At 54.5% G+C, this 24,791-nt stretch overlaps 10 protein-coding genes across 10 annotated transcripts; 6 read left to right on the top strand and 4 right to left on the bottom strand.

Annotated features, from left to right (window-relative positions):
- Positions 1 to 427: 427 nt before the first annotated feature.
- SCP_0106940 (Large subunit GTPase 1) lies at positions 428 to 2,904 on the top strand (the record flags this gene model as incomplete). Its single annotated transcript, XM_027752924.1, has 8 exons — positions 428 to 430; positions 482 to 583; positions 642 to 750; positions 809 to 1,028; positions 1,082 to 1,342; positions 1,406 to 1,815; positions 1,864 to 2,283; positions 2,336 to 2,904. 8 exons carry the CDS (start codon positions 428 to 430, stop codon positions 2,902 to 2,904), a joined length of 2,094 nt encoding a protein of 697 aa, XP_027608725.1.
- A 210-nt stretch (positions 2,905 to 3,114) lies between these two features.
- Positions 3,115 to 4,543, top strand: SCP_0106930 (Meiosis-specific serine/threonine-protein kinase mek1; the record flags this gene model as incomplete). The annotated part of the gene is made up of 10 exons (XM_027752923.1): positions 3,115 to 3,283; positions 3,343 to 3,394; positions 3,448 to 3,501; positions 3,561 to 3,600; positions 3,655 to 3,754; positions 3,809 to 3,900; positions 3,957 to 4,136; positions 4,196 to 4,242; positions 4,303 to 4,457; positions 4,509 to 4,543. 10 exons carry the CDS (start codon positions 3,115 to 3,117, stop codon positions 4,541 to 4,543), a joined length of 924 nt encoding a protein of 307 aa, XP_027608724.1.
- A 229-nt stretch (positions 4,544 to 4,772) lies between these two features.
- Positions 4,773 to 5,290, top strand: SCP_0106920 (hypothetical protein; the record flags this gene model as incomplete). The annotated part of the gene is made up of 3 exons (XM_027752922.1): positions 4,773 to 4,789; positions 4,848 to 5,044; positions 5,151 to 5,290. 3 exons carry the CDS (start codon positions 4,773 to 4,775, stop codon positions 5,288 to 5,290), a joined length of 354 nt encoding a protein of 117 aa, XP_027608723.1.
- A 454-nt stretch (positions 5,291 to 5,744) lies between these two features.
- Positions 5,745 to 7,052, bottom strand: SCP_0106910 (S-formylglutathione hydrolase; the record flags this gene model as incomplete). Its single annotated transcript, XM_027752921.1, has 8 exons — positions 5,745 to 5,770; positions 5,821 to 5,851; positions 5,912 to 6,046; positions 6,105 to 6,371; positions 6,430 to 6,542; positions 6,602 to 6,723; positions 6,791 to 6,909; positions 6,987 to 7,052. 8 exons carry the CDS (start codon positions 7,050 to 7,052, stop codon positions 5,745 to 5,747), a joined length of 879 nt encoding a protein of 292 aa, XP_027608722.1.
- Positions 7,053 to 7,267: 215 nt separating this feature from the next.
- SCP_0106900 (Lipase 2) lies at positions 7,268 to 9,316 on the bottom strand (the record flags this gene model as incomplete). Its single annotated transcript, XM_027752920.1, has 6 exons — positions 7,268 to 7,627; positions 7,681 to 7,753; positions 7,814 to 8,141; positions 8,197 to 8,302; positions 8,354 to 8,493; positions 8,545 to 9,316. The coding sequence occupies 6 exons, from the start codon at positions 9,314 to 9,316 to the stop codon at positions 7,268 to 7,270; spliced, it is 1,779 nt and encodes a 592-aa protein (XP_027608721.1).
- A 396-nt stretch (positions 9,317 to 9,712) lies between these two features.
- Positions 9,713 to 10,072, top strand: SCP_0106890 (hypothetical protein; the record flags this gene model as incomplete). Its single annotated transcript, XM_027752919.1, has 3 exons — positions 9,713 to 9,761; positions 9,810 to 9,873; positions 9,943 to 10,072. The coding sequence occupies 3 exons, from the start codon at positions 9,713 to 9,715 to the stop codon at positions 10,070 to 10,072; spliced, it is 243 nt and encodes an 80-aa protein (XP_027608720.1).
- A 1,040-nt stretch (positions 10,073 to 11,112) lies between these two features.
- On the top strand, positions 11,113 to 16,039 carry SCP_0106880 (predicted protein; the record flags this gene model as incomplete). Its single annotated transcript, XM_027752918.1, has 9 exons — positions 11,113 to 11,270; positions 11,370 to 11,983; positions 12,034 to 12,189; positions 12,242 to 12,347; positions 12,401 to 12,612; positions 12,672 to 12,839; positions 12,903 to 13,744; positions 13,800 to 15,286; positions 15,343 to 16,039. 9 exons carry the CDS (start codon positions 11,113 to 11,115, stop codon positions 16,037 to 16,039), a joined length of 4,440 nt encoding a protein of 1,479 aa, XP_027608719.1.
- Positions 16,040 to 16,234: 195 nt separating this feature from the next.
- On the bottom strand, positions 16,235 to 21,406 carry SCP_0106870 (rRNA biogenesis protein; the record flags this gene model as incomplete). The annotated part of the gene is made up of 15 exons (XM_027752917.1): positions 16,235 to 16,343; positions 16,397 to 16,447; positions 16,498 to 16,663; positions 16,717 to 16,870; positions 16,926 to 17,834; positions 17,886 to 18,081; positions 18,131 to 18,192; positions 18,249 to 19,083; positions 19,133 to 19,338; positions 19,388 to 19,729; positions 19,786 to 20,205; positions 20,251 to 20,478; positions 20,528 to 20,938; positions 20,988 to 21,107; positions 21,164 to 21,406. 15 exons carry the CDS (start codon positions 21,404 to 21,406, stop codon positions 16,235 to 16,237), a joined length of 4,452 nt encoding a protein of 1,483 aa, XP_027608718.1.
- Positions 21,407 to 21,727: 321 nt separating this feature from the next.
- On the top strand, positions 21,728 to 22,609 carry SCP_0106860 (Pre-mRNA-splicing factor sap62; the record flags this gene model as incomplete). The annotated part of the gene is made up of 5 exons (XM_027752916.1): positions 21,728 to 21,731; positions 21,784 to 21,791; positions 21,845 to 21,958; positions 22,014 to 22,397; positions 22,457 to 22,609. The coding sequence occupies 5 exons, from the start codon at positions 21,728 to 21,730 to the stop codon at positions 22,607 to 22,609; spliced, it is 663 nt and encodes a 220-aa protein (XP_027608717.1).
- A 507-nt stretch (positions 22,610 to 23,116) lies between these two features.
- SCP_0106850 (hypothetical protein) lies at positions 23,117 to 24,743 on the bottom strand (the record flags this gene model as incomplete). The annotated part of the gene is made up of 2 exons (XM_027752915.1): positions 23,117 to 24,588; positions 24,635 to 24,743. 2 exons carry the CDS (start codon positions 24,741 to 24,743, stop codon positions 23,117 to 23,119), a joined length of 1,581 nt encoding a protein of 526 aa, XP_027608716.1.
- Between the last annotated feature and the right edge of the window lie 48 nt (positions 24,744 to 24,791).

Genomic DNA, 24,791 nt, shown 5'->3' with positions numbered 1-24,791 from the left:
TATGCGTGTATAAAGTGGTTTAGGGAATATACGTTGCTCACCATTTTCATGTTTCGGATGCGGAGTCTCGTTCGTGAGTGATCGAAGTGAAGTATATTCCCAGCTTCCTGGTGTTGTGATGTTGCCACTGGCAATCACTATGATCATAAGTCATAAGTATTTTGGTTCTCACATTGAAACTGGACGATGTGCCCAGCGTTCGATACCTGTGAGATCATCGACCTCATACATAACACTAGTAGAGGGAAAAGGGGTGCAGATTACACGAACTACGTTACCTGCCTTGTTGGGTTACCTACGGCCTGATGCGGTTCCTCGGAGTACTCCGCAAGTCGATCGAGCGAGAAATCTCTCAGATCCCAGTCTGCCAGTGAGTGCGTATAAGTTATAACGCCCTCTTTCCGCCGCCTGTTTCGAGCTGTAGACTATGGTGAGTAATTTAAAAAAGTATGCTTGTCGTGTATTGATGCACTCTGATTAGCCACCTGTGAAAGGTAGAAACCACAATCCTAGCGGACTAGGGCGCGCTATCATCAACAAGAAGGTCAAGGATGCACACAGAGCACGGGAGACGGGGGAGCTTGTGAGTTCGCGACGCCCTTCATGTTACTGGCATCTCGTTAACACGATGCGGTGGGCAGTATACCACCGATCTCGAACATACGACCCGTCTCCAATCGATCACACAAGAGGGCGACCTCGACGAGTTTCTCAGCACTGCTCAGCTTGCTGGGACACAGTTCACGGCTGGTATATTCAACGATATTTCTCTCAGGGTTTCCTTGTTTACTCATAAGCCGTGTCTCAGAGCGCCGTAACGTCAAAATTATTAATGCCACTGCCGGATCGCAGCACAATCCGTACCTCCTGACGGACGAGGAGGAGAAGAGCACACTGCGGAAGCACCAAGAGAACAAGCTGCGGTTAAGAGTGCCGCGGAGGCCGCCATGGACGAAGAACATGACCACTGCGCAGCTAGACAGGCAGGAGAAGGATGCGTTTCTGGAATGGAGAAGAGGATTGGCAGAGTGCGTTTCTGCATTGTCTCTCAGAGCTACGTTGTTTTTATTCCGTCACTTAGACTTCAGGAGCGAGACAACTTCCTTCTCACACCATTCGAGCGCAATCTAGAGGTCTGGAGGCAGCTATGGCGCGTGCTCGAGCGCTCGCATTTGATTGTGCAGATTGTTGACGCGCGGAATCCACTCCGGTTTCGATGTGAAGATCTCGAGTCCTACGTCGAAGACGTCGAAGGTGCGGAAGGAGAGCAGGGTACTGGTAAGGGGAAGCGGAGGAGCCTTCTGCTCATCAACAAGGCTGATTTGTTGACCAGTAACCAGAGGTACGTTCATAGAGTGATGACACCCCGCCATGCTCATTGCGGTTTTGTTTCGTCGTCGTCAAGGCGGCAATGGGCGGATTACTTTGATCAGCAAGGTGTTCGGCATGCCTTCTTCTCTGCCGCCAATGCTACAGCGTTACAGCAAATGGCAGCGAAGAAAGAAGCGGAGGAAAACTCTCAATCACTGAACCACGATGACGAGAGCGAGAGCGAAACCGACGATTCAGAGTCCAGTGGAGAAGTTGCTGAGCGTTCAGAGGTGTCTGGTGACGACAGCGAAGGTCAAGATGCGCAGAAGTCGGCGGACATTTTCCAAGAGGGGTCTGCTGAGGTCCCTGCGGAAGAGTCAGATGAAGATGACTTATACCTACCTTTACAAGAAGATCCTGCGCAGAAACAGGACCCAAGAGCAAGAATCCTAACTGTATTAGAACTTGAGGATCTGTTTGCTAAGATGGCGCCTGATCTCTCAAGTGAGTCTGTAGCAGTTTCTAGGAGGTGCATTTTTGACGTTACGGCAGCTTTCAGCGATTCTTCTGGTAACCATCCTACGACGCTCGTGGTCGGGCTTGTTGGATACCCAAATGTTGGCAAGTCGAGCACTATCAACTCACTTTTGGGTGAGAAGAAAGTCAGCGTGTCATCTACGCCTGGAAAAACAAAACACTTCCAGACCATTAACCTGTCGCCCTCGCTGATGCTGTGTGACTGCCCTGGTCTTGTCTTTCCTCAGTTCACGACAACGAAAGCCGATCTGGTTTGTGATGGCGTTTTGCCGATTGATCAGATGAGAGAGCACACAGGGCCTGCAGCGCTGGTCGTCATGAGGACCCCTAAGGAAGTACTGGATGCAACTTACGGATTATCTATCAGGACAGGAAGCGTTGAGGATGGAGGAGATGGTACGATCACACCATCAGACTTGCTAGTGGCATATGCGAGTGAGTTTACCTCTCACACACACTCGACAATTGTCTCTGACGCTGTGTTCAGTCGCGCGAGGTTTCATGCGCTCGGGACAGGGCAACCCTGACGAAGCTCTGGCTGCACGACACATCCTCAAAGATTACGTTAATGCCAAGCTGCTCTACTGTCACCCTCCACCAGGTGTTCCTGAGGACGAGTTCAACGAAGAGACGCGACAATTAGCGCTATTGCGTGCCCTTGGCAAGAAACGGGCCCCGACCACGCGCGTCGTCAAAGGTGCCGATACGTTTGTACCGACAGGCGACACTCCACAGTCAGACTCATCTACGCCTTCAAATGGTGTTCTTGGCTCAGGCCTGAAGTCTCGCAATATTGATCAAGCATTTTTTGCGAGTAACGCTCCCATATCCCTGCTTCCCCATGTCCAAGGGTCGGCGCGACATGGACAGGATGTGGCGAGGATGAAGTTGTACCCGCACCAAAATTCTGTCGCCGATGACGGGTCTGCAATATCTGGAAGGAGAGCGCGAATCGCCGCTGTGTTGGCGAATGCTGGGAGTGAGTTGGGAGCAGGGAAGAAGCACCATAAGAAGATGAAGAGAGTGAAGCACAGGAGCGGGAAAGGTTACGATTGATCTCCTGGGTATCGCTCACTTATCCTGTAGCTCTAGATATTATCCGTGAAATGATGCTTTGAATCCAACCAGTGAACCATATTGCAGTTGCACGTGATCGCGTGACGCGACGCCACCCACGCGTCTGCGGCCAGTCTTTCTTCTTGTTTTCCGACCTTCGCCTCGGTGCTAATCCGGAACAACTGGTTTCAAGAATATTTTATTTGTGCCATGCCAGCGATAATTGCCAAATCTTTCGAATCTTGTTCCGAGTCGGACTCTACCACAGCCAGCGGAAGCGGTAGTCGCACACCACCCGCACCCATACACCCGGATTGGTCGAGATCAACAGGTGCATGCGCGAAGCTTGTGACCGTAAACAAGGATGGGAATAGAGAAGGTATGTCACGTTCCGTCCCGTTTTCAGCGAAGCTACTTACTCTGGCCATGCGAACCTAGCCCTCCTGTTGCATGTGGACCGGTCTCTCACCATCGGAAGGCATCCATCTTGGTATGACTTATGCGGACTTATTCGAGAAGCTTGCTATAAGATACCCGTTACAGCTCTTACGTCGTCCCAGATCTCGTCGTTTCTAGCCTGCATTGCAAACTATATGCGTGCGTTTTCCTCTTGTGCTGCCTTTGTTCCATGTCTGATCATATTCATCTTGATTTAGCGTTAAATCAAGCGACGGAGGAATTATATTGTCGTGTCAAGTGAGAGCCTATCACTGAGGATCTGGTCAAAGCATGAACGGAGATAACATCTAGGACTTCTCAACCAACGGGCTTATCCTGAACAGTCACAAAATTCGAAAGACCTCCGTGATTCTTATGGACGGTGATGTTGTTGAGATACCACATTCACAAAGTTTGCTTGTCCCTGTCCCGATGCGACACTACACTGAACTACTCCACTCATCAGAGTTCGAATGCATACTCTTGGAGAAGCCACCGTCACAGAATACAAACATATTCGACCCCACACCACCAAGAGAACGATCACCTAAGACGAAGGTTCGTACCAGGAGCATTCCTCCTGACAAACATAATGCATATGGCGAGCACCATAGCGTATTGACCGTTACCTCGTGGCATCGCACTGCCTTGGTAGCGGAAGCTTTGCCACGGTCCACCTCGCCATGGATACAACCGAGCATCGACAGGTCGCGTGCAAGAGTATCAAACGGAAAAACAATGACAAAATTGAGAAAGTGATGAAAGAAGTTGATATCCTCCTCCGTCTCACCCACGTGGGTATACCTGCGAAGACTATGAGTTCATTGCATAACCTAACGATTTTGATGATTAGCCAAACATCAACCGGGTTTGGGCCGCCAACTACAACAGTAGCTTCGTGTCCGTATGGTTCTGAACTTGAAGCGCTGCACTGATACTCATCTTTGTGTTACGATGAAGCCATATCTTCCTAGAACTTTGCACGGGTGGAGATCTGTTCTCTTACATCGTAGGACACACAGATTCTCGCCTATGTGAAGGAGAAGCCAAGTACATCATGTACCAGCTCATGAAGGGATTAAAATATCTACATGATAGACAGATATCACACCGTGGTGCGTTCCTCATAGTACATTTCGACCAGATCTGACGAGAACCGACTGTAGACCTCAAGGTACGACTTTTCTTTGAGCTTCTATGATGCTTACAGCCGGCTGTTGCAGCCTGAGAACATACTACTGCATTCGCCTGGTCCATACCCTCGCATACAGATTGCAGATTTTGGCCTCGCGCGTCCGAAAGCCTACCAAGAGACGTTCAACGTCTGTGGAACCGTCTCCTATCTGCCCCCAGAAGGGATTCTTGCACTGGATCACAAGCACCTTGGCTATGTAGGAATGCCTGCAGACTGTTGGAGTGCGGGAGTCATCATGTACATCATGCTCGCGTATGTATTCCTTCTGCTATGCGCTTCCTTACTGATAAGCTGGGGGTCGCGCATGCAGTGGCGGCCATCCCTTCGACTACGACAAGATGCCGGGGGAGTCGGAGTGGTACTCCTACAGACAATCGGAACCTCTTGACGACGGTTCCCAGATCTCACTATCGCAGAATTCCGTGCAGACCGATTGCATCGTTAAGAAGAGGATTGTACATTGCGAGCCGGAGTTTCCGGGTATGCTCTGGCGTTCGATCCCTCATGGTACGCAGATCATCGATTCACGTCCATGGGTTCGAGACAACTACAACTCTTCTATTTTTCTCATTTATTCTGTTTTTCTGCGTGGCTGAACTTACTTTTCAACCAGCACAAGCCCTCTGCAGTCACCTTCTCGTCTATGATTACCTCCACCGTGCGACAGTATTCCATGCTCTCCAGAGTGATTGGTTCCTCTCAGAACTGGCCGAGCTGGAAGCCGCCTACAACGAGCGTATCGGTGCTGCATAGAAGACAGCCGCAAAGAAAGCGATCTGGAACCGCCTCCCCTCCGCTGTGAAATTATTCGCTGTTCAGATTGCTCTCATGGGAGTCTTTGCTGCGCTTGCCTCCCCTCTCATCAACTCCCTAGTCTCGTTGTCTGTCGCTGTCTCCTGTCCCTCTCCGCCTATCTGTTGCTGTGTTTATCCCTTTGTACTGCATGTCTGGATGGTTGTTCCGTGATTACTCGTGGAATGTTTCGTTTTGCATTGTGACAAATTCTGTACCGTATGTCAAGCAATATTATGTTCCCAATATCACTCCTGCGCTCCAATGATGACCGTATGGCACACAGCAAGTTATAGCGCCAATCACAAAGAAAGTACTTCTCTTGAGTATAATCATATAAAGTTTACAACACTCCAATCGTACATCCATACCGCTTCTTCCTAAATCATTCACTAAACAATTCGCACACAATTCTTCACGCCTTAAGGAAGTTCGCATGGACTAGGTGCGCAATATTCAGCTACGACGATAGAAAAGTCGCAGTAACTTACAATGAATGTGGTCCGCTCCAAAAGTTGAGATCTGGAGGACGTACAAAGAGCTGAGCGAGAGATGAGATCGTTAGACAGCAATGCGGCGTACGAAGTAGTAGCTGTGATCATAACCTTCCTGGCTTCTCACGCGCACTTGAACCTCGTCGTAACCAACGTCGCGAGCTGCCTTCAGGAAGTTCTCAGGGAGGAGCTGGCCCTGCTTGTAAAAGTTGTCTCCAGTTCCCTATCATCACATGAAATAAGTGGATGAGAGGGCGTAATAGTAGGAGACAGGCGCGTACATAGTCAATGAGCACATGCACCGGTTCCTTGCCCATCTTCGAGATGAGCTCTGTCGCATCGTACCTATTCCTGGCCTCCTCGACGCCGCCTGAGAGGTACCCGCTGAACGCCTTCTGGCCCCACGGGCATTTGGTCGGGTTTGAGATGGGCGAGAACGCGGAGACGGAACGGAACTGTTTCGCGCCGCTCAGCTGCGAGGAGAGGTACAACGTCAGCGCGCCGTGGCCACCCATGGAGTGACCGAAGATCGACTGCCGCGAGAAATCCTGCAGAGTCACCCCATCAGCGCGCATCCGAACGGGCGTGCGAGAGCGCGGGACGCACGATCGGGATGCCTGCTGCCTGGATGACCTCGGGGAGCTCGACGGTGACGTGGGTAAGCATGTTGTAGTTCTTGGCGTACTTGGGATTGGTCGCGTTCAAGTAAAAGCCCGCCCCTGCGATTCGATGGTAAGCTCTTCGGGAGTGGCTTCCCAGGAACGACGCAAGCACATACCGGTGCCAAAGTCCCAGTCATCGTCCTCGCCCTCGACGCCTGCGCCCCTCGGGGAGGTGTCGGGGAACAAGAGCGCAATACCCTCCTTGGCCGCATCGCCCAGAAAGCCGCCCTTCTGCGCGCTGCATAAGTGTGGCGTTGGCACGCGCGTGAGCAGCGTAAGAGAGCGGGAGAGAGCAAGGTGCGCACCCGTTATCCTCGGTGCAAGTGAGCCCGGAGAGGTAGATGAGCAATGGCACCTTCGCGTTAGCCGCGTTCGCGGGGAGGAAGAGGTTGAAGTTCGCGTTCAGCCCGCCGAGCGCAGCAGACTGGGTTCGCGCGGTCCCAATTTGCAGGCGTCAATCAGCGCTGTCGCGAGGTGTCGAGATGGGCAGATGGGACGCACCAGGAACTTGTACTTGACGAGCTCACCGCCGAAAGCCTTGTTGTTGGAGATCTTTTCGAGGCTCATTCTCGCGGAGGTACTTAATCAAGCGACGGGCGATATATGGAGGAGGTTCAAGTTCTCTCATGATCATCGATGAGGATCTCATTATAATCTAATCTAACCGACGTACTCCCGGCCGTCGTTTTATTATACGGTCCTATACAAGTAACGGGGTATATCATGAACATTAGAAGAGGAACGACAACACCCTCGCTCGCACCGACAGCTTTTAGGGATACTCACGATACGCCCCGCCGCTCATCAGTCTGTGCCCGCTCACCGACGCGTCCCCTCTCCACGGACGGGCTTCCCTTTGCGAGACTATCCGCCATCTCCGCCCGCTCACCCTCCTTCCTTGTCTGCTCCCGCTTCGCTGTATCAACTTCGTGTGCCTCACCATCCGCACTAGATTGCGCCACTTCTGGCGCGTCCTGGCCCTCCACGACGCGCGCCAGGTGGTCTGCGATGCCCAGGTAGAACGTCGCGGGCTTGAACTTCACTTCGCGGCCCATGATCTCCGCCCACTTGTACCGCGCTGTGTTCACCCAGCCGATGAGGTCCAGATGGTTCACATCCTCCAGTGTGCCAAGATACGTGCCCTGAGATATATATCAACCATGGAGATATCCAACAAGCAAGAAACCAAACGTACCCATTTCGCCGACTTGAGCGAGACAAGCCCGTCATTGGGACCTTCTTTCTCCATGATCACCGAGTGCGGCCATCTTCGAAAGAAGAAAGAAGCATCAGCCCGGGTCCGCTCATAGGAAGAGCAGCACACTTACTTCCACGTGTCGATCAGACCAGGGTCGTACGTTGCGCCCCAGCTGAAGTACTTGACCCCGGGTACGTCCGGCGTCCGCTCATTGAACCGACGCATATTCTCCACCGTCAAAAACTCGAACGCCTGTCCGTCGCCTCCCCCGTTCGGGAGGAGGTCGAGCAGGGAGAGTACGGACGGCAGGCGGGATGGGCCGATAGTCGACAGGAAGTAGTCTGCGAATGACGAGCCGCGGTGCGGGGTCGAGATGGTTGTTACTGACAGTACCTTGAAGGGCCGGTCCGTCAGGTGCGTCGTCAGATATCGGCAATCGAGCCCGCCCATGCTGTGTCCTGTATTGCTGCAGTCTAATAAGCACTCAATACGAGGGGGCGGTACCTTGCTTACCGACAAGATGGACGCTCCGACCTGGATACGCCTCGCTGATTGTCGCCAGGAGTACCTTGGCGCGATCGATTGGAGAACTGGTAGCTGGAACACGTGTGGTAAGGACCTGGTGCTGATGTCAGTCAATTGTCTGCTAGAAATCTATGAAAGAGTCCACCTCGACGCCGTTTGACCGAAGGACGTCCTTGATCCCTCGCCAATGGTCTACTTGCAAAGGTGCAATCGACGGCCCTAGATTGACCGTATCAAAGCCGAGCAGACCATGGCAGAAGACTAACGGGTTCTGCGGCGATTTGTCTGGTCGAACTATATGAGAACAGTGCATGTAAAGAGTAGGGCAATACGAACACTTCTGCCGGATGTGATCCCTCTCCGCCTCTGGACTCTCGGCCTGATCCTGCTCGCTCAGTAAAGGATGTAAATTCTCTTTGTTGTCGGAGCCCTCTGGGTTAAACCAGTTGCGGATGGAAGGTGGCAAGGTCGGGAACCTGAGTGCCTGTGGGGGTGTGGTATGGATGCCCCGTCCTCGCTCCTGAATCGACCGAAGCGTGTCAACCGAAGCGGATCTGCCGCGGAAGAGCGTCGGTGGTGAGCTGCTGAGGTGTGCTCGGGCGGGCGAGTGGGGTATCACAAGTGGCACAGGGGTCGGGCTGTAGAACACGTCGAGGTCAGGGTTGTACTCGGACTCCTCTGGAAAGGGGTTATCGAACGGGTCGGTGTACGTTGAAGATAAGAAAGACACGGATGGAGTTGAGGAGAGACCTGCGGTTGGGAGGGTACTGCGAGCGAGGTCGGAGAGGTATGATGGGGGCCGGTATGGACGGAGGTTTGGAGGAAGGCGAGCGGCCTCTGGGCGAGCGGGCATATGTATCTGTTGAGCCTCCAGATGCGAATGGGCTTGTACGAGATGGGGGTCATCGTGGAGGGCGTCGGCGAGAGCTGAGGTCGCGGAGGAAGGGGTGGAGGGTGAGGGTGGCGCCGAGGACGGATAGCGGGGTGGAGACGCGGTGCGCGAGTGACCTGGAGAGCTCGGGTGCGACTTGGAGGATCTGCGAGCGTGCGTACCGGTGAACCAGCGGAGAACGGGCAGCGGACGCGGCTGTTCGACTTTCTGCTGCATATGCACGGGGTGTACGGGTCGCCCACTAGAGAAATCGAAGTTGTGGGACTTGGGAGAATGACCCAAGCGTGACAATGTGCTTCGTCCGGCTGTGGAAGAGATGGTCGACGAGAATGCGCTGCGTGGAGGCCTCATGTTATCCGTCAGCGCTAGGGGTCGCGACGTCGACGTCGCCTGCCTCGGCGGACTTGAAGATGGCGCGAAGGATGCGAGGAAAGCGTTGAAGGAGAAGACGGCCGAGGAGGATGCTCTGTCGCCGGCGTCGGGGTGTTCTCCATTCATCCAGACGTTGTCGTCGTCGTCGTCGTCGTCGTCGTCTTCGTCGCCGCTGCTGGAGTCGACCGGGCCGCCAGCGAACGCGACGCGTGACGAATGTGACGGTGCTTGCCTCCTGCCATGAACCACCTTCCGTCCGTCCTCCCTTCTACTCCTGCGCTTCAAGACCGTAAGTCACTCTTTCCGGTACGCTCGCGTACTTACACAGCCTCTTCAGTGACGACCACCCCAGACGAGTTGCAGTCGCAGTCCGCTCATGCCAAGGTCACAAACCCTAAGGAGTTCGTTGGTTCACTGCCTTTCAGACTCCCCTGTCCCCGGACCTGCTGACGTGCCATGACACATCCCAGGACAGCCATCTTTATCTGCGCGTTAGGGCAATGTAACAGACTGTTCCCCGACCGCGAGCGGCTGATGAAACATCGCAAGCGTGATCACGACTCCGAAAACCAGGACGATATCATCACTTGGAACGAGTAGCACCCACATGACAGTATGTTTTAAGTCCTCCGCTTTCCGAACATTATGAAACTCACTTGTAGCAAATGAAGATACTCCCAGGCGTGTGGCAAACCATCCGTGATATTGGGAGGAATCAGTCAATCACCCTGCGCCCCGTCATGTCAAGAAGGTGATGCCAATTCTGAGCGATACTGATTCTACAGGTCCACTCCCCTTCGGACACTTTTCGTGATGCTGGGCTCGGACTCGTGACTGGCGACATGACCAGCACGAGTAATCTCGCTGTTGACGAGACCCTCCAAGTCAGGCAGGCCGCCGTAATGAGATGTATGTGGCTCTGCCTGTGTTTCTCAATGACATTGCTTCTTGTTGGAAGAATGCACGTCGTTCGATCCGGTGGTCGGCAGAACCACACGTCGGTCCCTTGCAAAATTATTTTCGTGATGATACGTACTGAAGACGCCAGTATGAGGTTCGCGGATCGATGAATGGTCCCTCCGAAGCAGTAGTACTCGCTGTTACGTCGAGAGAACAATAAGACGGAATATTACGTTGGCTTCTATCGCATTTCCAGCAATCGTTCGAACCTGTTCAACTACTGCCGGTGATGATCCTGACTAACTGGCGAAGAAGTGTGCCCACTGCCCATTCATATCAGGGTTAACGTTATATTATAGTTCATGATCAGATGGTTGGTAGCACCATGCAGGCGATTCTTGTTGCTACCGCAAAATCATTGACGAGTAGAAAGAACATATGTATTCGAATCCGTCATATATAGCGACGCAGTATAGATTCGGCGACGTACAAAATGAGGAGAAATATTTGAGAGATGTTGGCTCGATAAGGGGAAAAAGGATCCGGGCAAATAGAGGCAAACGGCCATCAGCGTGTTGCTGAGCGGTTGTGAGGATATCACTTCCACTTTCCACTGTCTGTTCTGCCAACCAGGCGGGACGCTCCTCTCCCTCTCTCTCCGGTCCCGCCCTCTCTAACGCTGCTCAACCACTACTCTAGCAGCCATACAGTCCCTTCTAGCAAGCAGAAGACCTAGAAGAATGTCCTTCTTCTCTAGGAAGAAGCATGCACCACAACCCGCAACCGTCCCTGCGATCGTCCAGTCCCCCAGCGCCGCCCTCGCACAAATAGGTGCGTCACAGCAGCCTCAACCGGCCCAGCCTCAAAAGCAGCTGTCCAAGGAGAGCAGTTATGAGAGGTGAGTTGTCGTTTTTTTTGCCAGGCGCGACACACGCTGCGTGCACATCATTTATCCACCCCGACACATATCCAAAACGTCTGATTCCACACCGTCCAGTGCTCTCAACGGGCGCGGGAGCCCTGCCATGGGCATGAATGGCCTGCCACCTCAAGTCCAGCAGCGGCCCAACAGGAACGGAAATGTCGGTGCGGAGGTCAACGGGTCGCCTTCGCTAGCTGGTACCCAGCCCCAGCCAAGTTCTTCACAGCTCGTCCAGCAACAGCCGCTACCTCCACAGCAGCAGCAGCAGCAGCAGCAACAACAACAGCAACAGCAGCAGCGCTCGGCGTACCCCTGGTCGCAACGCCGTCTCGTCCTCCCGCCCCCGGTGACGATTCCCAAGCCCGGCGTGGCGCCTCCAACGAATCCCTCGCCATCGCCATTCCCTCGCTATGGTCATGCTCTACCCGCTACGGCGACGGCAACGGGGGAGCTCTTCCTCTTTGGCGGTCTTGTGCGCGAGGCCGTCCGAAATGATTTGTATCTCTTGTCGACGCGAGATCTGTCCGCCACGCTGTTGCAGACTGCCGGGGAGGTCCCATCACCGCGGGTGGGCCATGCGAGCGCCCTCGTTGGGAGCGTGCTTATTGTGTGGGGTGGAGACACGAAGACTAACAACAAGGCGAAGCCGGGAGATAAGCAGGATGACGGGTTGTACCTCCTTAATCTTGGTGCGTTTTGGTGTTTTATACCATACAGCGGGTTTACAAAATTAGTCCAGTCTCTCGCGAGTGGACCCGTGTAGCTGTGTACGGGCCTGGCCCCGTGGGACGGTACGGCCATGCCGTTACCATGGTCGGATCCAAGTTCTACATGTTTGGAGGCCAGGTAGACGGAGAATTCTTGAACGACTTATGGGCATTCGATCTCAATTCACGTATGTCTTATGTCTATTGCACTATGTCGTAATCGAACTTCACCTTTTTCAGTGCGAACGAAGGCGGCGTGGGAGTTGGTTGAGCCAGCGGAGGGCTCACCGAGACCTGCGCAACGGACAGGCCATGTCTGCGTGACTTATGGGGACAAGATCTATCTGTACGTTCTCATCTATTCTAACTTTATTTAGCAATCTTATACACTTTTTGCAGTTTTGGTGGAACGGACTGTCAGTACCACTACAATGACACTTGGGTGTTCGATACCATTGTCAATACGTGGTCGGAACTCACATGCATTGGGTACATTCCTTCCCCTCGGGAAGGCCATGCTGCATCTCTGGTGGACGATGTCATCTATGTCTATGGCGGAAGGGGGGTTGACGGGAAAGACTTGGGTGACCTTGGCGCTTTCAAGATCTCCAGTAAGTGCATATCCTTGTTCAACTGACTGTTGTTTGACGCGAGTACATGACACTTGCAGACCAGCGGTGGTATATGTTCCAGAAGATGGGCCCTTCACCAAGTGCTCGGTCTGGGCATGCTATGGCGTCAATGGGCTCGAGGGTATTCGTCTTGGGTGGTCTCGGTGGGGAATCGTTGAATCCCGCAAAGCCTGAAGACCCAACCATTATTCATGTTTTGGATACCAGTTCGTAAACCTTCGTGTTTCTATGCCGTCTAATTACTGACTTGCATCCTTTGTTCACCGCAGAACATATCAAATACCCAGATTCCAACAAACCACCTCCGTCAGGTCCTCCCACTAATGCCAGGAAGTCTTCCGTTGGTCAGCCAGGCACGCAGCAATACGGGAATACGTCTCCGAGTGGCGTCATCAACGGTGTCCGTTCGATGTCGCCCGAGACGATGTCGGACGCCGAGGATCTTCGCCGTGCCATGTCGCCTACGAGCTTGCGGTCTGGCAAGGGTCCCAACGGCGTCGCACCACAGTCACTGTCGAGTATCGCCAAGGGCAAGGCGCCAATGCGGCCGAAGCGCGAAGATGAAGAGGACGGTGAGAGCAGTCCGGATGCGTCTTCGTCAGAGCCCCATGCGCGGGAGCGGGCGATGTCTCCAGAGCACGGTCGCGCGAAGAGCCCGACGTATAATGTGGGCCGTGCTATATCTCCAGTTTCTGGCGAAGGACACGATACCATGCAGCCCATGAGTATGGCGAATGTCGCGATGGCGAGGAATGGGATGGCTGCGCGAAGTCCGTCGCCAAATGTCGAGCGCAGCAGGGTCCCGCTGGAGGCGTTCTACAGCGGGAAGCCTGGTTCTCCAACGCCCAATGGTTATGCGCACAAGCCAGGCTCTACCGGGAACTTGACTGCTGACCTTATCCGAGATCTGAAGGATAAGGAGGCTGATATGGAGGTCTTGAAGAAGAAACAGGCATGGATGCGAGCCGCGCTGTCCGAGGCGTCGCGCTCTGGGTTCGTATATACGGGGACAGAGGAGGAGCTTGCGTCCCGGGTGGATTCTGACGACATAGACGGTCGAAAGGTGACGGAAATGGTCATCAACTTTAAACAATTGAAGGCTAAGCTGCAGGTGGGTTTCGGTGACTCGCGTTGGCTGATCGCGTGGTCTGATCTCGTTGGAACAGGCCAGCGTCGTCGAGCAGGCGAAGGAGGCCTCAGCGCGTGTGGTCGAAGCTGAGCGACTACGAACCAGTGCGATCCAGGAGACGGCATTCTATCGCGCAAAGGTGGCTGCGCTGGAAGCTGCGTCCACGATGGAATTTGAGAAGTTGGACCGTGAGCGCGTCGCTGACTTAGAGGGCCAGCTGTCGACTGTCATGACAGAGCAAGCGGAGAAGGACCGCAAGATCAAGGAGCTCGCTGACTCTCTTGCAATGCAGACCAAACTCCTAGAGCAAGCTGAGGCACGGGCTGACGACGCCTCAAGTCGCGCCGACGTGCTTGCTCAGTCGCATGACCGGACCACAGAAGCGCATCGAACGTTGCAGGACAAGCATTCCGCCATGGAATCCACGTTCCATGAGCAGGAAGAGAGACTGCTCACTCAGAGCTCGCTCCTAGAACAGCGTGAGGCAGATTATCTGAAAGCTCAGTCGCAGATCGAGGAATTGTTGCTCTCCCGGGATCAGCATGTCCGTGCTCTTGAACAGGCACGCACCGCGTTGCAGACATCTTCTGCACGTGCGGAGGAAGTTGATGCCCACAATCTCCATGCTCAGGAACAGGTCACTCAGCTCGAGGCGGATCTTGCAGAGCTTCGTGGAGAACTCGAGGCGCGTACCACGGAGGTTGAGTCTGCGAGGGCACGCATTGCGGATGTGGAGAACTCGTGGGCCAAGTCTCGCGAGGAGGCGGATGCATTCCGCGCGCTGACAACTGGTGGTCTGGGCGACTTGCTTGATTCCCATCGCGATCTCAAGCGTGATGAGGACCGTATGTCGCGTGGCCATGAGGAGAAGATTGCTGCTCTGCAGCAGGAGGCAGCCTCTCTGCACGACATGGCAAAGGATGCCTCTCGTCGCACTGATGAAATTCAGAGCGAGCTTGCTGAGGAGCGCCGGAAAACTCGGGAATCGGAGTCGGAGGCGCTGTCGCTCCGGTGTCAAGTTGTTGGTCTACGTGCTCAGCTCTCTAGTACACTCGCTGACAGCGGTCGCCTTCGGAGAGACTTGGCTGCGAAAGAGGCAGAGATCCAGTCGCGCATCAGAGAGGCTTCATCTGCTGACGTTCGGTGGGGCACCATGCGGAAGTTCTTGGCGGAGAACGGGATCGTCGCCGACGGTGATGATTTACGAAGTAATGGTGCTTCCTCCTCGCGGCTGGCGCAACTCGAACGCGAGTTATCTGAGCAGACTCGCCAGAACGAGATCGCCGAAAGGGGGCTGCAGTCCGCGTTGCAGCAGAAACAGGATGCAGAGTCCCAGGTTGAGAGTCTATCTGCCGAACTCGACCGGCTGCGGAATTCGCGGAGTCCGATGCGCAACGGCGTGGACAGTGAATCGGATGCGCGTGCGCTCGAAGCTGAGCAGAAGCTCGAGGAGACCGAGGCCAGTTATAAAGCGCGTTTGCAGCAGTTAGAGGAGGATTATCAACTTGCTGTTCATTATGTCAAGTGAGCGTCTATGTACAATTTATTAGATTTATTGGATCTGACTCTCCTGACCGCAGGGGAACAGAAAAAATGATGCGCAAGATGAAAGACGAGTTGACCAAGCAAAAGGCCCTCAATCAGAGTATGCAGTCCGAGATTGAGCGTGGATCAAGCACGGAGCCAGGTTCGCGAAGGATTAACGGCCGTAATACCCCCTCATCAGACGATAGCCACGACGCTCTGCGTACCCAGCTAGTAGACGCTCAGCGACAGGTCCAGCGGCTCAACAGCGATAACAGGGAGCTACGACTGCGCATTGATACCTTGGAACGCGAGCTGGAACACATGCGTGACAACGTCATCGCATCTCAACAAGAATCCGATGAACGTCTATCGCGTATTGAAGAACTTGAATCGGACGTCGAAAGGCTGCAAAATTCCCTGGTCATTGCTCGAGGCAGCCACGACGAGACCGTGCTGGAGCGCCTCAGCAATGAGAACACCACCCTCAAACGCGAAAATGAGCAGCTGTCGCACAAAATCGGATTACTGCTGGAAGCTGACCAGCCAGCCTTTGGCCATGGTCGCCCTATATCTGGTATATCGGAACGTCCAGCAAGCACGTCCAGTTCGGAAAATGCTTTGGAATTCGAGCACTTGTCGACGCAATTGGATGACTGGCAGCGTCAGGTGGCCAGCTCCATGAGCACTCGGCGACCTCTTCCCGACTTTGATTCGCCATCTGGACATGAGCGAACAAGATCGCGTTCATGACACTCCTTCGTATTTATTGCCATATACCCATATTGGCTTAGCTGTCGACATCTCCCACTCACTCCTTTCGTGTTCGCATTTCCGTATCATCTTAGTCTAACTTACTCCATGATTTTATCGTGCACTGCGGTATATTTGCGGCTAAATACTATGACACTGGCTCGCACTATGATGATATTGATTGTATTACAGTAGTTACGAGGAATTGCGTTGTGTCCATTCAATCGCTTTCGCTTTCACAGCTGCAGCACCGTCTTCATCGCCTAGCCGACGTTCCAATTCCAGCCATTTCTTGAAGAATGATCTGTCAGACAGTTAGTCTCAAACATAGAGGTGAATGGACAACAGTAAACGTACTTCGCTTTATGGCTGGTCATCTTCTGCGCAAGAACTCTGTCGAAGAGGTTCCTGAACAATTCCATCAGATGCTTGCCCGATCGCAGGGTGGATTTACCTACCTCAAGTTCATGATATCACCTTGCGCTGCCTCCATATCTATGTAAATGGACCATAGATCCCACCGTTTGGGGTGCGAGTCGATAATACCCTCGTAAACAGTCTTCCCACGCTCTGGATCACCAAATTTATATTCCAGCTGAGCAAACTTTGAAATAGTCTTGAGGTCTGCAGAAAAGCGATCAGAGACTGTCCAACAAGAATGAAAAACAAATGCTCACGTTTACGCTTCTCGAGACTCTGAAGGCTTCGTTGCATGAGCTTTCTTGCTTCTTCCAATTTGTCATGCTTCAGGTAGAATTCTCCAAACAGCGTCCACGCCTTTGAGCTTTGTCCGAACTTCTTGCAAGTCCGCTTGTATTGCTCCTCTGCTTTCTATGTTCGACCGTTATCATTTGCTCGAAATTTACAAGAAAGGATTTGGACTCACCTCTACCTTCTCGCTTTGATCCAGAATGGCAGCAAGACGCAGGTGGATAGTCTTGGAATCATTGTGCCGTGCCGCATCCTTGAAGGTGCGTTCGAGTGTCTCTTCTGTGCCATAGATGTTTTCCAGGTTCAGCAGAGCTATCCAAACGTTCAATTTTTCTTGCTCTTCGCGGAAGTTGATCGTTCGTAGAGCACGTCGCGCAATTTCTCTCGCTTTGTCGACCTCGGAGAGTTGCAGTTGGAAGGACATGTACTGAACCCATAGGTACGAAGAGTTGGGTGATCCCAAGAGGACCCGTTCGAAATCCGCGTTCGACTCCGGGACTTTTGTGTGCATATCAGCAGTCAGATCCTGCTCGATCTCCTTCCGTTTCCGCTTCTTCTTCTTCTTGCGTCCTTGATCATCGTCCTCGTCTTCACCAGAAGATGATTCCATTGACACATCTTCACCATCGTCTTGGTTAGTAGCAGACCACTGAAAGCCATCTTTCAAGCTGAGAGAGATCGCTGGGCGATCGGTAGCAGAGGTTTCTAGTGAAGGGTGCCCCTGGTCCGGAGCGTCGGATTGAATGTGCATATTCACGTCCATTCCATCATCATCAACGTCAACGTCTTCGTCTGCCTCTAAATCTTGATCCTCCATTTGGTCGTCGTTACCGGAATCCTCATCGTGTTCAGACTCTTCATTAACGTCCTCGACAACACCAAATGCTTGAGCACCATGGTGATCGTCTTCGCTTTCGGATTCTTTGCCGGACTGGAAGTCATCGTCTGCAAAGTATGAAGGCTTGAGGCCAAAAGACAAGCGGCGTTTCTCCACGTCGATGGACAGGATAATAGCCTTGACACGGTCTCCTTCTCGGAAACTCCGAAGAGCCAAAGTCACGTCTGCGTCCTTGTTGTCGGAAAGCTGGGGAAAGTTTTCAGCTCAAGGATGACAGAGAGCGGAACACCTATGTACCTCTGATTTGTGACATAGACCACTAATCTTTGAACCGTCGACTTCAATGAAAAGTCCATACTCTTCCACCTTCTTGACCCGACCTTCTACCTTCTGCGCTTCCGAAAGGTCGGCAAGTGTGATACTTGAGCGAGGTTCTCGCTTGAGGTCTCCAGAGCGGAACGAGATCTCCACCTGCTTCTTTTCAGCGTTGACACTTAGGGTTACAAATGAGCACAAGCATGCGGCGATTGAACGCAACATACCTGAGGATACGACCTTTGACGAGCTGGTTTGCCGCAAATCGGCTCTTCCAGTCCTTGACGTACTGTTCAAAAAATATGTGTGTGTGTTACATTGTCAATGATTCATTGAAAAACTTGCCTCATCAAAGAGCTCTTTGATCTGAACTCTAGCATCAATGTCACGACCCAACATGACGAAGAGGCCGTGTTCTGCTATGTTCTTGATGAACCCTCTGATCGTCTGCCCTACCTTGAGAGAATCCACGCTGGTGATTTCGGGGTCAACTACAGATGTTCCCCGATCTGTATGGACACGCGACGATCGAGTGGACAACGCAATTTGTCGGCTCTCCTTATTGACCGCCACGACAACGCCATGGACGATAGAATCAACCGTAGGGAAAGGATTACCGGCCTCGTACTCGTCGCACACATCCGTGGGATGTAAAGATCCAGTAAGAGAGTGGTTCAACTTCACTAGGGCACCTTTGCGGCTATGGCGAATGACTCTGCCACTGACTGAGTCCCCAACTTGGACGGTGTCCAAATGTATCGGCTGGTGATGAGAGACAGTCTCTTTCGTAGGCCTTGCAGCAACAATGACGATGCCCTTCTCGGGATTTCGCGACACGACGATAAGGTCCTGAATTTTCTCACCAACTTTGAGAGATACGCGAAGGTGAGCAACCGACTTGTCCTGTCGCTTCGCTAGGTTGTTCAGAGAGATCAAAGCCCGGACTTGGGTTGGCTGAAGCGTGATTACAGCGTTGTCCTTGTGGATTTCTGAGACAACGCCTTCGACGGTCTCTCCGATTTCTACCCCGCTGATATCCGTATTAGCGGCCTTGAAGTTGGGCGACGCTTGCCGTATACTGGCAATAACACGATGCTTTTCTGAGTCGACGGAAATGATTCTGACCTGCACAGCCTTTCCAACTGGGAAGGCATTAGACAGCGGACCAACCGCTGTTTCGCTGACAGAGACCCTTGAGACAACAGAATTTACAGAAAGCAAGTGCATACCTCGCTTCACGTGCCGGCACAACCGCTTTCATGTGGTTGTAGAACTCGACTTGCAAGCTCCTCTCGGACACCTTGAACACAACGGCATGGGTCACTAGCCCTATTTTCAGATCTTCTGGTGTTGAAACGATCGGAAGGGTAGAGTCGAGCAGTGTCTTCTTGGCGGTGAGAACGACACGCTTGCGCTCAGGGTCCACTACGAAAACCTAATGCGCCTCAGAATAAAAACATAAATACTCGGGTAATCGAGCCTACCCTGCATTTGATACTTGCACCCGGTTTGAATCTCTTTTGAGGATGCTTTAGTTGTATGTCCGCATAGTGATTGGGCCATATTATACCATCGACGCTGCCTGAGATTGATACGAACATCGCAGAGTCGGTGAGTTTCTTCACAGTCCCCTTGATAATCTCCCCGACTTGAAGCTCGCTCACTTGCAGAAACTTCTTCTCGAGGATGGATGGTCGCAGTGAGAGCTGCAGAGAGCCGTCGAAAGGAAAGTAACCGGTAACACGGGCTCTGTGGACTGTTCCGACCTTCCAAGGACCAGACGACGATGACAAGGCAGGAACGTGCTCGTCCGAAGTTTGCGAAATCTGTGAGTGGAATATTCAGTCAGGTACAGAGACAGAAATTGGACAGGAAAACCAACATGAACATAACCCTCCACTCCAGGAGATACTTCCACCACAAGACCCCGTTCCGTCTCCACTCTGGTCACTTTGACCGCATCCAGGAAGCTCCCAATGGGATACGCCTCCTGCAAGCTTGCCGTCTGAGTTTCGTCTGGCCCTACAACGGTGTTCGTGCAGAGCTTGAGCACATGATCCGCCACGGACAATGCGAACCTCGGTGGCGTTGACGGGCTGATATCGTAAAGAACTCTCGCCTTGAGTTTCTGTCCTAACTTGTAGTGATCCTCGGGATTACCTGGTAATAGATGGTATCGGTCGACGGTACCACCGAAATATCCCATCACTTGCAGGTTCAGTCCCTCAGGAAGCACCGCAGTGACTAGTGACTGAACGAGCATCCCAGGAAGTACTGACGTTACGTTCGTAATTTCCGAAGTCTGCGAACTATGAGCGACAACCAAAAAAATGCGAGAATAACTTACAGAGGTAGACGCAAATGTTTGCGGATCTACTGAAACTGAGCAGGTGCGCCCATTTCCGGACATCTTCGTGACAGAGACGTCTAGAAGCTGTCCGACACGGAGTTTTCGTGGATGCTCAAATGCGCCTTTCTTAGCGTCCTTGAACGATAAAAACCCGGTGACATCGGATAGACCAAGGTCAAGGATGTAGCCGTGGTCCTCGGCGCTTTTGATAGCGGCAGACATGGTCTGAGAATGGGTGTCAATGCAATATTGTAGCGAATGGGAGGATACATACGAATCCTGCTCTGAGATCGGCTTTTACTACGCCCGCATTCACTTTCTTAGGGATGAGGCTCAGTTCCACTCTGCGGCTAGCTTTCTGCACCCCGTCCCTCGCGCGTCCGAGCCCCGAGCCGTCTGTGGACCCAGCAGCGTGCACAGCACTCACCACTGCGCGGACATACTGCCCTGGGTGAAAGATTTCGAACAAGTCCGGTACTCGCGACTCTGAACGCTCCTCCTCCTCTTCTTCGTCCGATGCGGACGACTCCTCGTCTTCGTCCATGGCCTCGAGTAGACCTGTGAGCTGGGTGGATATCTCGGTGATGGGCACATGCGCGAAGAGTTGGTTGGGCAGTGATATGATGAGCCCCAGCGGCTCGACGGACACGATTTGGCCGAGTATTTTCATGCCTACGGCTACTCGCTATGCGTAGTTCAGCGTACGGTCGTTCAATGACATGTGCGAGACGAACCTTGTAGTTCAGGTGTTCCACACGGATCGTTTCCTCCTTGTCCCCCTTAGCTGCTTTGTTCCCCGTCCCCTTTACATCCGACTTGCGCCTAGCCCGCTTCGCAGGCGTCTGCGCCCCATCCTAAGACAACAATTCAGTTTACACGCATTCCTGAGACATACGTGCGTGCAACATACCCCAAACAGCTCCTCGTTCGCTTCCTTCGCAGCTTCGGCGCGGATCGTCTTCACCTCCAGCGGGGTGAAGCTCGTCCCGCCGCCGCGGGGAAAGTCCACCTCCTCTTGCACAACACTCGAGGTGGACGCCACAGGCTTCCCAGTGCTCGCCTTTTGCTTAATTCCCGCATCGTCCACTTTCTTCTTCTTGGCCTTGGGGCTATCCGCTGCCTCCTCCAGAGCGCGTTTCTTGCTCGCAGCCATGGTCAATCGGGAAATTGACGTGATTGTCGTACAGCGCTAGTGATGTTTTTTATGTATCACGTCTGCAGTTCGAATAAGGGAAAGTGTGAGTGAGAGGCGAGCACCCTCGAGCAGAGAGCAAACTTGCAGTGTGTGCGTTCGCTAGACCAAATTTTGCACTAACATCCATCGATCGGGATGGTAGATCTGGCACGTGGAGGTGATCTTGAAAGTTACGCACCGTGCTTACATCAGCCATTCTCCTTCCTCTTCGACGTCGACGCTGAGCACGTCCGTCCGGCACACTTCACCGTATATCTGCGATAAGTTTACGTCTCTCAAATGGGTACGTCTTTTTTTGCACTTATGTGTAGTTACATGCTGATGGTCTTCTGCAGATTACCAGGTAAGCGTCGTCGGAGGCAGGCGCACAACAGCTGTCGCTCATTTGCACGTTAGAATCGAGTAGGCTCAAAATTCGGAGGCGGAGGCGTCGCAGGTGCGTCCGAGACAAACGTCGACCGGCGCGAGCGGCTGCGTAAGCTCGCGCTGGAGACCATCGACCTCGCCAAGGTGCGCTCTAACCCACACGCACTCACCACACGTCCGGCTCACCCACCCCGCACAGGACCCGTACATCCTGCGGAACCACCTCGGCTCGCTCGAGTGTCGGCTCTGCCTGACGCTGCACACGAACGAGGGGTCGTACCTCGCGCACACGCAGGGGAAGAAGCACCAGACGAACCTCGCGCGGCGCGCGGCGCGCGACCTCAAGGAGACGCAGCTGATGATCGCGCCCGCGCAGAGCGCCGTCCAGCGCAAGGTGTTTCTCAAGATCGGGCGGCCGGGGTACCGCGTGACGAAGGTGCGCGACCGCGACACGGGCAAGGAGGGCATGATGGTGCAGGTGCACCTCCCGCAGATCAAGCCCGGCGTCGTGCCCCGCCGCCGCTTCATGAGCGCGTGGGAGCAGAAAAGGGAGCCGCCGAATAAGGCGTACCAGTATTTGATCGTGGGTACTCCTTCGTTGTTTGGGTCGTGCTGTGTGCTGATGGGACGCCGCTGTGTTAGGTCGCGGCGGAGCCGTACGAGACGATTGCGTTCAGGATCCCCGCGCGAGAAATTGAGGACGAGTCGGACGACGCGGGGTACTGGAATTGGTCGCATTGGGACCCTGACACGAAGCAGTATAGTTTCCAGTTCATGTTCCGCCTACAGTACTGATTGTATCGTGTATTTTTAATTGGTGTAAATGCTACTACGTATCGAGCGGCCACTCTCTAGCGTCGATTGCAAGTCGTCTGTGTCACTGCCTCCATGTTTTTCTCCCTTCGTGTCCCGGGCACCACTCATTCAAACCAATCATGAACGGTGTAGGCTATCATGAAAGAAGTACAATCTGTTGTGGACTCCCACTATGCCAGCGACGGACTCACCAAACCAATTGGGAAACCCGCGGATGCGTCGGCCTCGTCGAAACGCAAACTTTTCTTCGCATTTCAGTGAACACTGGGCAATCACGGCCTTCAAGGAGGGCCCTAGAATTAATCGCGGTATGTGGGGCCGACGCTGTCAGTCGTCCGGCCTGTGTGCTCCTCAAAACAAATATTATTGTACGATCGTCTCCTGTAGAGGTTCCTAGTGACAAGGAATCTCGCTACGAAGCGTGAGTCCAGTAAGCACATAAACCGAGGGGTGCAAAGCCACCGCGCTCGCTCCCAGCACGAAGCACTACAGCTCGCCAACCTCCCAGGGCACGCCCTCGCCCTCCCACTCGTCCTCCTCCTCCCCAGCCCCGCCCCGGTCCTCTCCGTCGCCCAACGCCTCTTCGCCGACCTCGCCGACGCCCCACACCTCCCCGCCGCGCTGCGCATCGTAATGGCCGCGGCGCCCATAGAGCAGCCCGCGCACGACGCGCGCCTCCTTCTGCGCGTCGGCCCGCACGGCGTCGGGGTCGAGCGCGAGCACGCGGCGCAGCTCGTCCGGGAGGTCGATCGAGAGGGTCTCGAGCGACGCGGCGGGGACGGCCTCGGGCTGCGCGTCGGGGCGGGGGCGCCACTCGTCCGAGTCCGCGTCCGCGTCGGGTGAGGGGCGGCGATGCCAGGCGTGCTCGACGACCTTGACGCGGGGCTCGTCTTCCGTGTCCTCGTCCTCGTCGTCCTCGTCCGCGCCCGTCGCCTCTTGGAGCACGCGGGCTTTCTTCCGGCTGAAGGTCGCTTTGGCCTTGGCCTTGCCCTTGCCCTTGGGGTCGTACCGGTCTTTCGACGTGTCTGCCGGGGGCGGAGACGGGGGGAGGAGCGGGAGGTTGAGGAAGGTGTTGCGCGGGGTGGAGGGGGACGGGCTCTGGCGGGCGTGCTCCCCGGAGTCGTCTGCGGGCGGGCGGGGCCGCTTGGCTGAGTTGGGGAGGGCGGGACGCGTCGGATAGCCTTTGGAGGGGGCGATCTCGGAGTGGAGGTCGTTCTTCCGCGGTACGGGTGCGCGAGGCACGGCGGGGCGTTTCTGGGCGCTGGACGAGGCGACAGGTTTTGGTTCGTCTGAGGTGGGAGAGACTGTGCGCAGCTTAGCTCGCGACTGCGAGTGCGTCGCGAAGAAGTCGGGGTGCGCGGAATTGCCTGCGCGCGACTGGGTCCTCGTGGGCGGCGCACGCGGGCGGGACTGCTCAGCCGGTGGGAGCTCGTCGAAGAGGAGCTTGAAGGACTTGCGGCCGGGTGGGGGCTTGACGGGGGTGTTGTCGAGGAAGGAGTGGTTGGGGTCCGGATCGCGATCTGGCGAGAGGCCGCTGTGGCTGGGGACGGGGTGGAGGACGCGGGCGCGCTTCTCCTTTACCGGGGAGGGCGAGACGGGCTCGCCGCGGAGGCGTTTGCGGGCGCGGGAGACGGCGGAGCTCACGGCGGGTGGGTCGGGCTGCTTGGTGAGGGGCTGGATGAGCGGGAAGGGGTCGGGGGAGAGCTCCCTTGGCTGGGAGGTGTGTGCGAGGAAGGGATCGGGAGAGACGTCGCGTCGGGTGTGCCTTGCCTTGGGCTTTGTGGGGGTCTTGAACGGGTTGGGACGCGCGAGGACGAGCGGCGGGGCGGGGCGTTTCTTGGAGGGAGAGAAGGGGTTGGTGGTGAGGAGCGGGGCATCGACCTTGACTGGGGCCTTCTTGGGTGGCAGGGAGGAGGACGCGGCCTTGGAAAGCGACTTGTAGAGCTTGTACTTTGCGGCTGCGACGCGGTCAGCGGGGCAGCGAAGACAATAGAAAGGGCCTACCTATTGCTGGCTGAGCCTTGATCTCGTCGACAGAGGGATCGCGGCCGTGTTTCTGGCGGAAGTCGCGCTCCCAGCCCTTGATTTCTGCGCGGACGGTGTGGACGTCCATCATGAACGGTCGCGTGGCGGGCGCGCGCGTTTGGGAACACGCGCACGT

Source organism: Sparassis crispa (genome assembly GCF_003851025.1).
Source record: "Sparassis crispa DNA, contig_000000F, whole genome shotgun sequence".
In the NCBI taxonomy this organism is placed as follows: domain Eukaryota; kingdom Fungi; phylum Basidiomycota; class Agaricomycetes; order Polyporales; family Sparassidaceae; genus Sparassis; species Sparassis crispa.
Note: the sequence above shows the minus strand (reverse complement) of the source record. Positions and strands in the feature narration are given on the sequence as shown.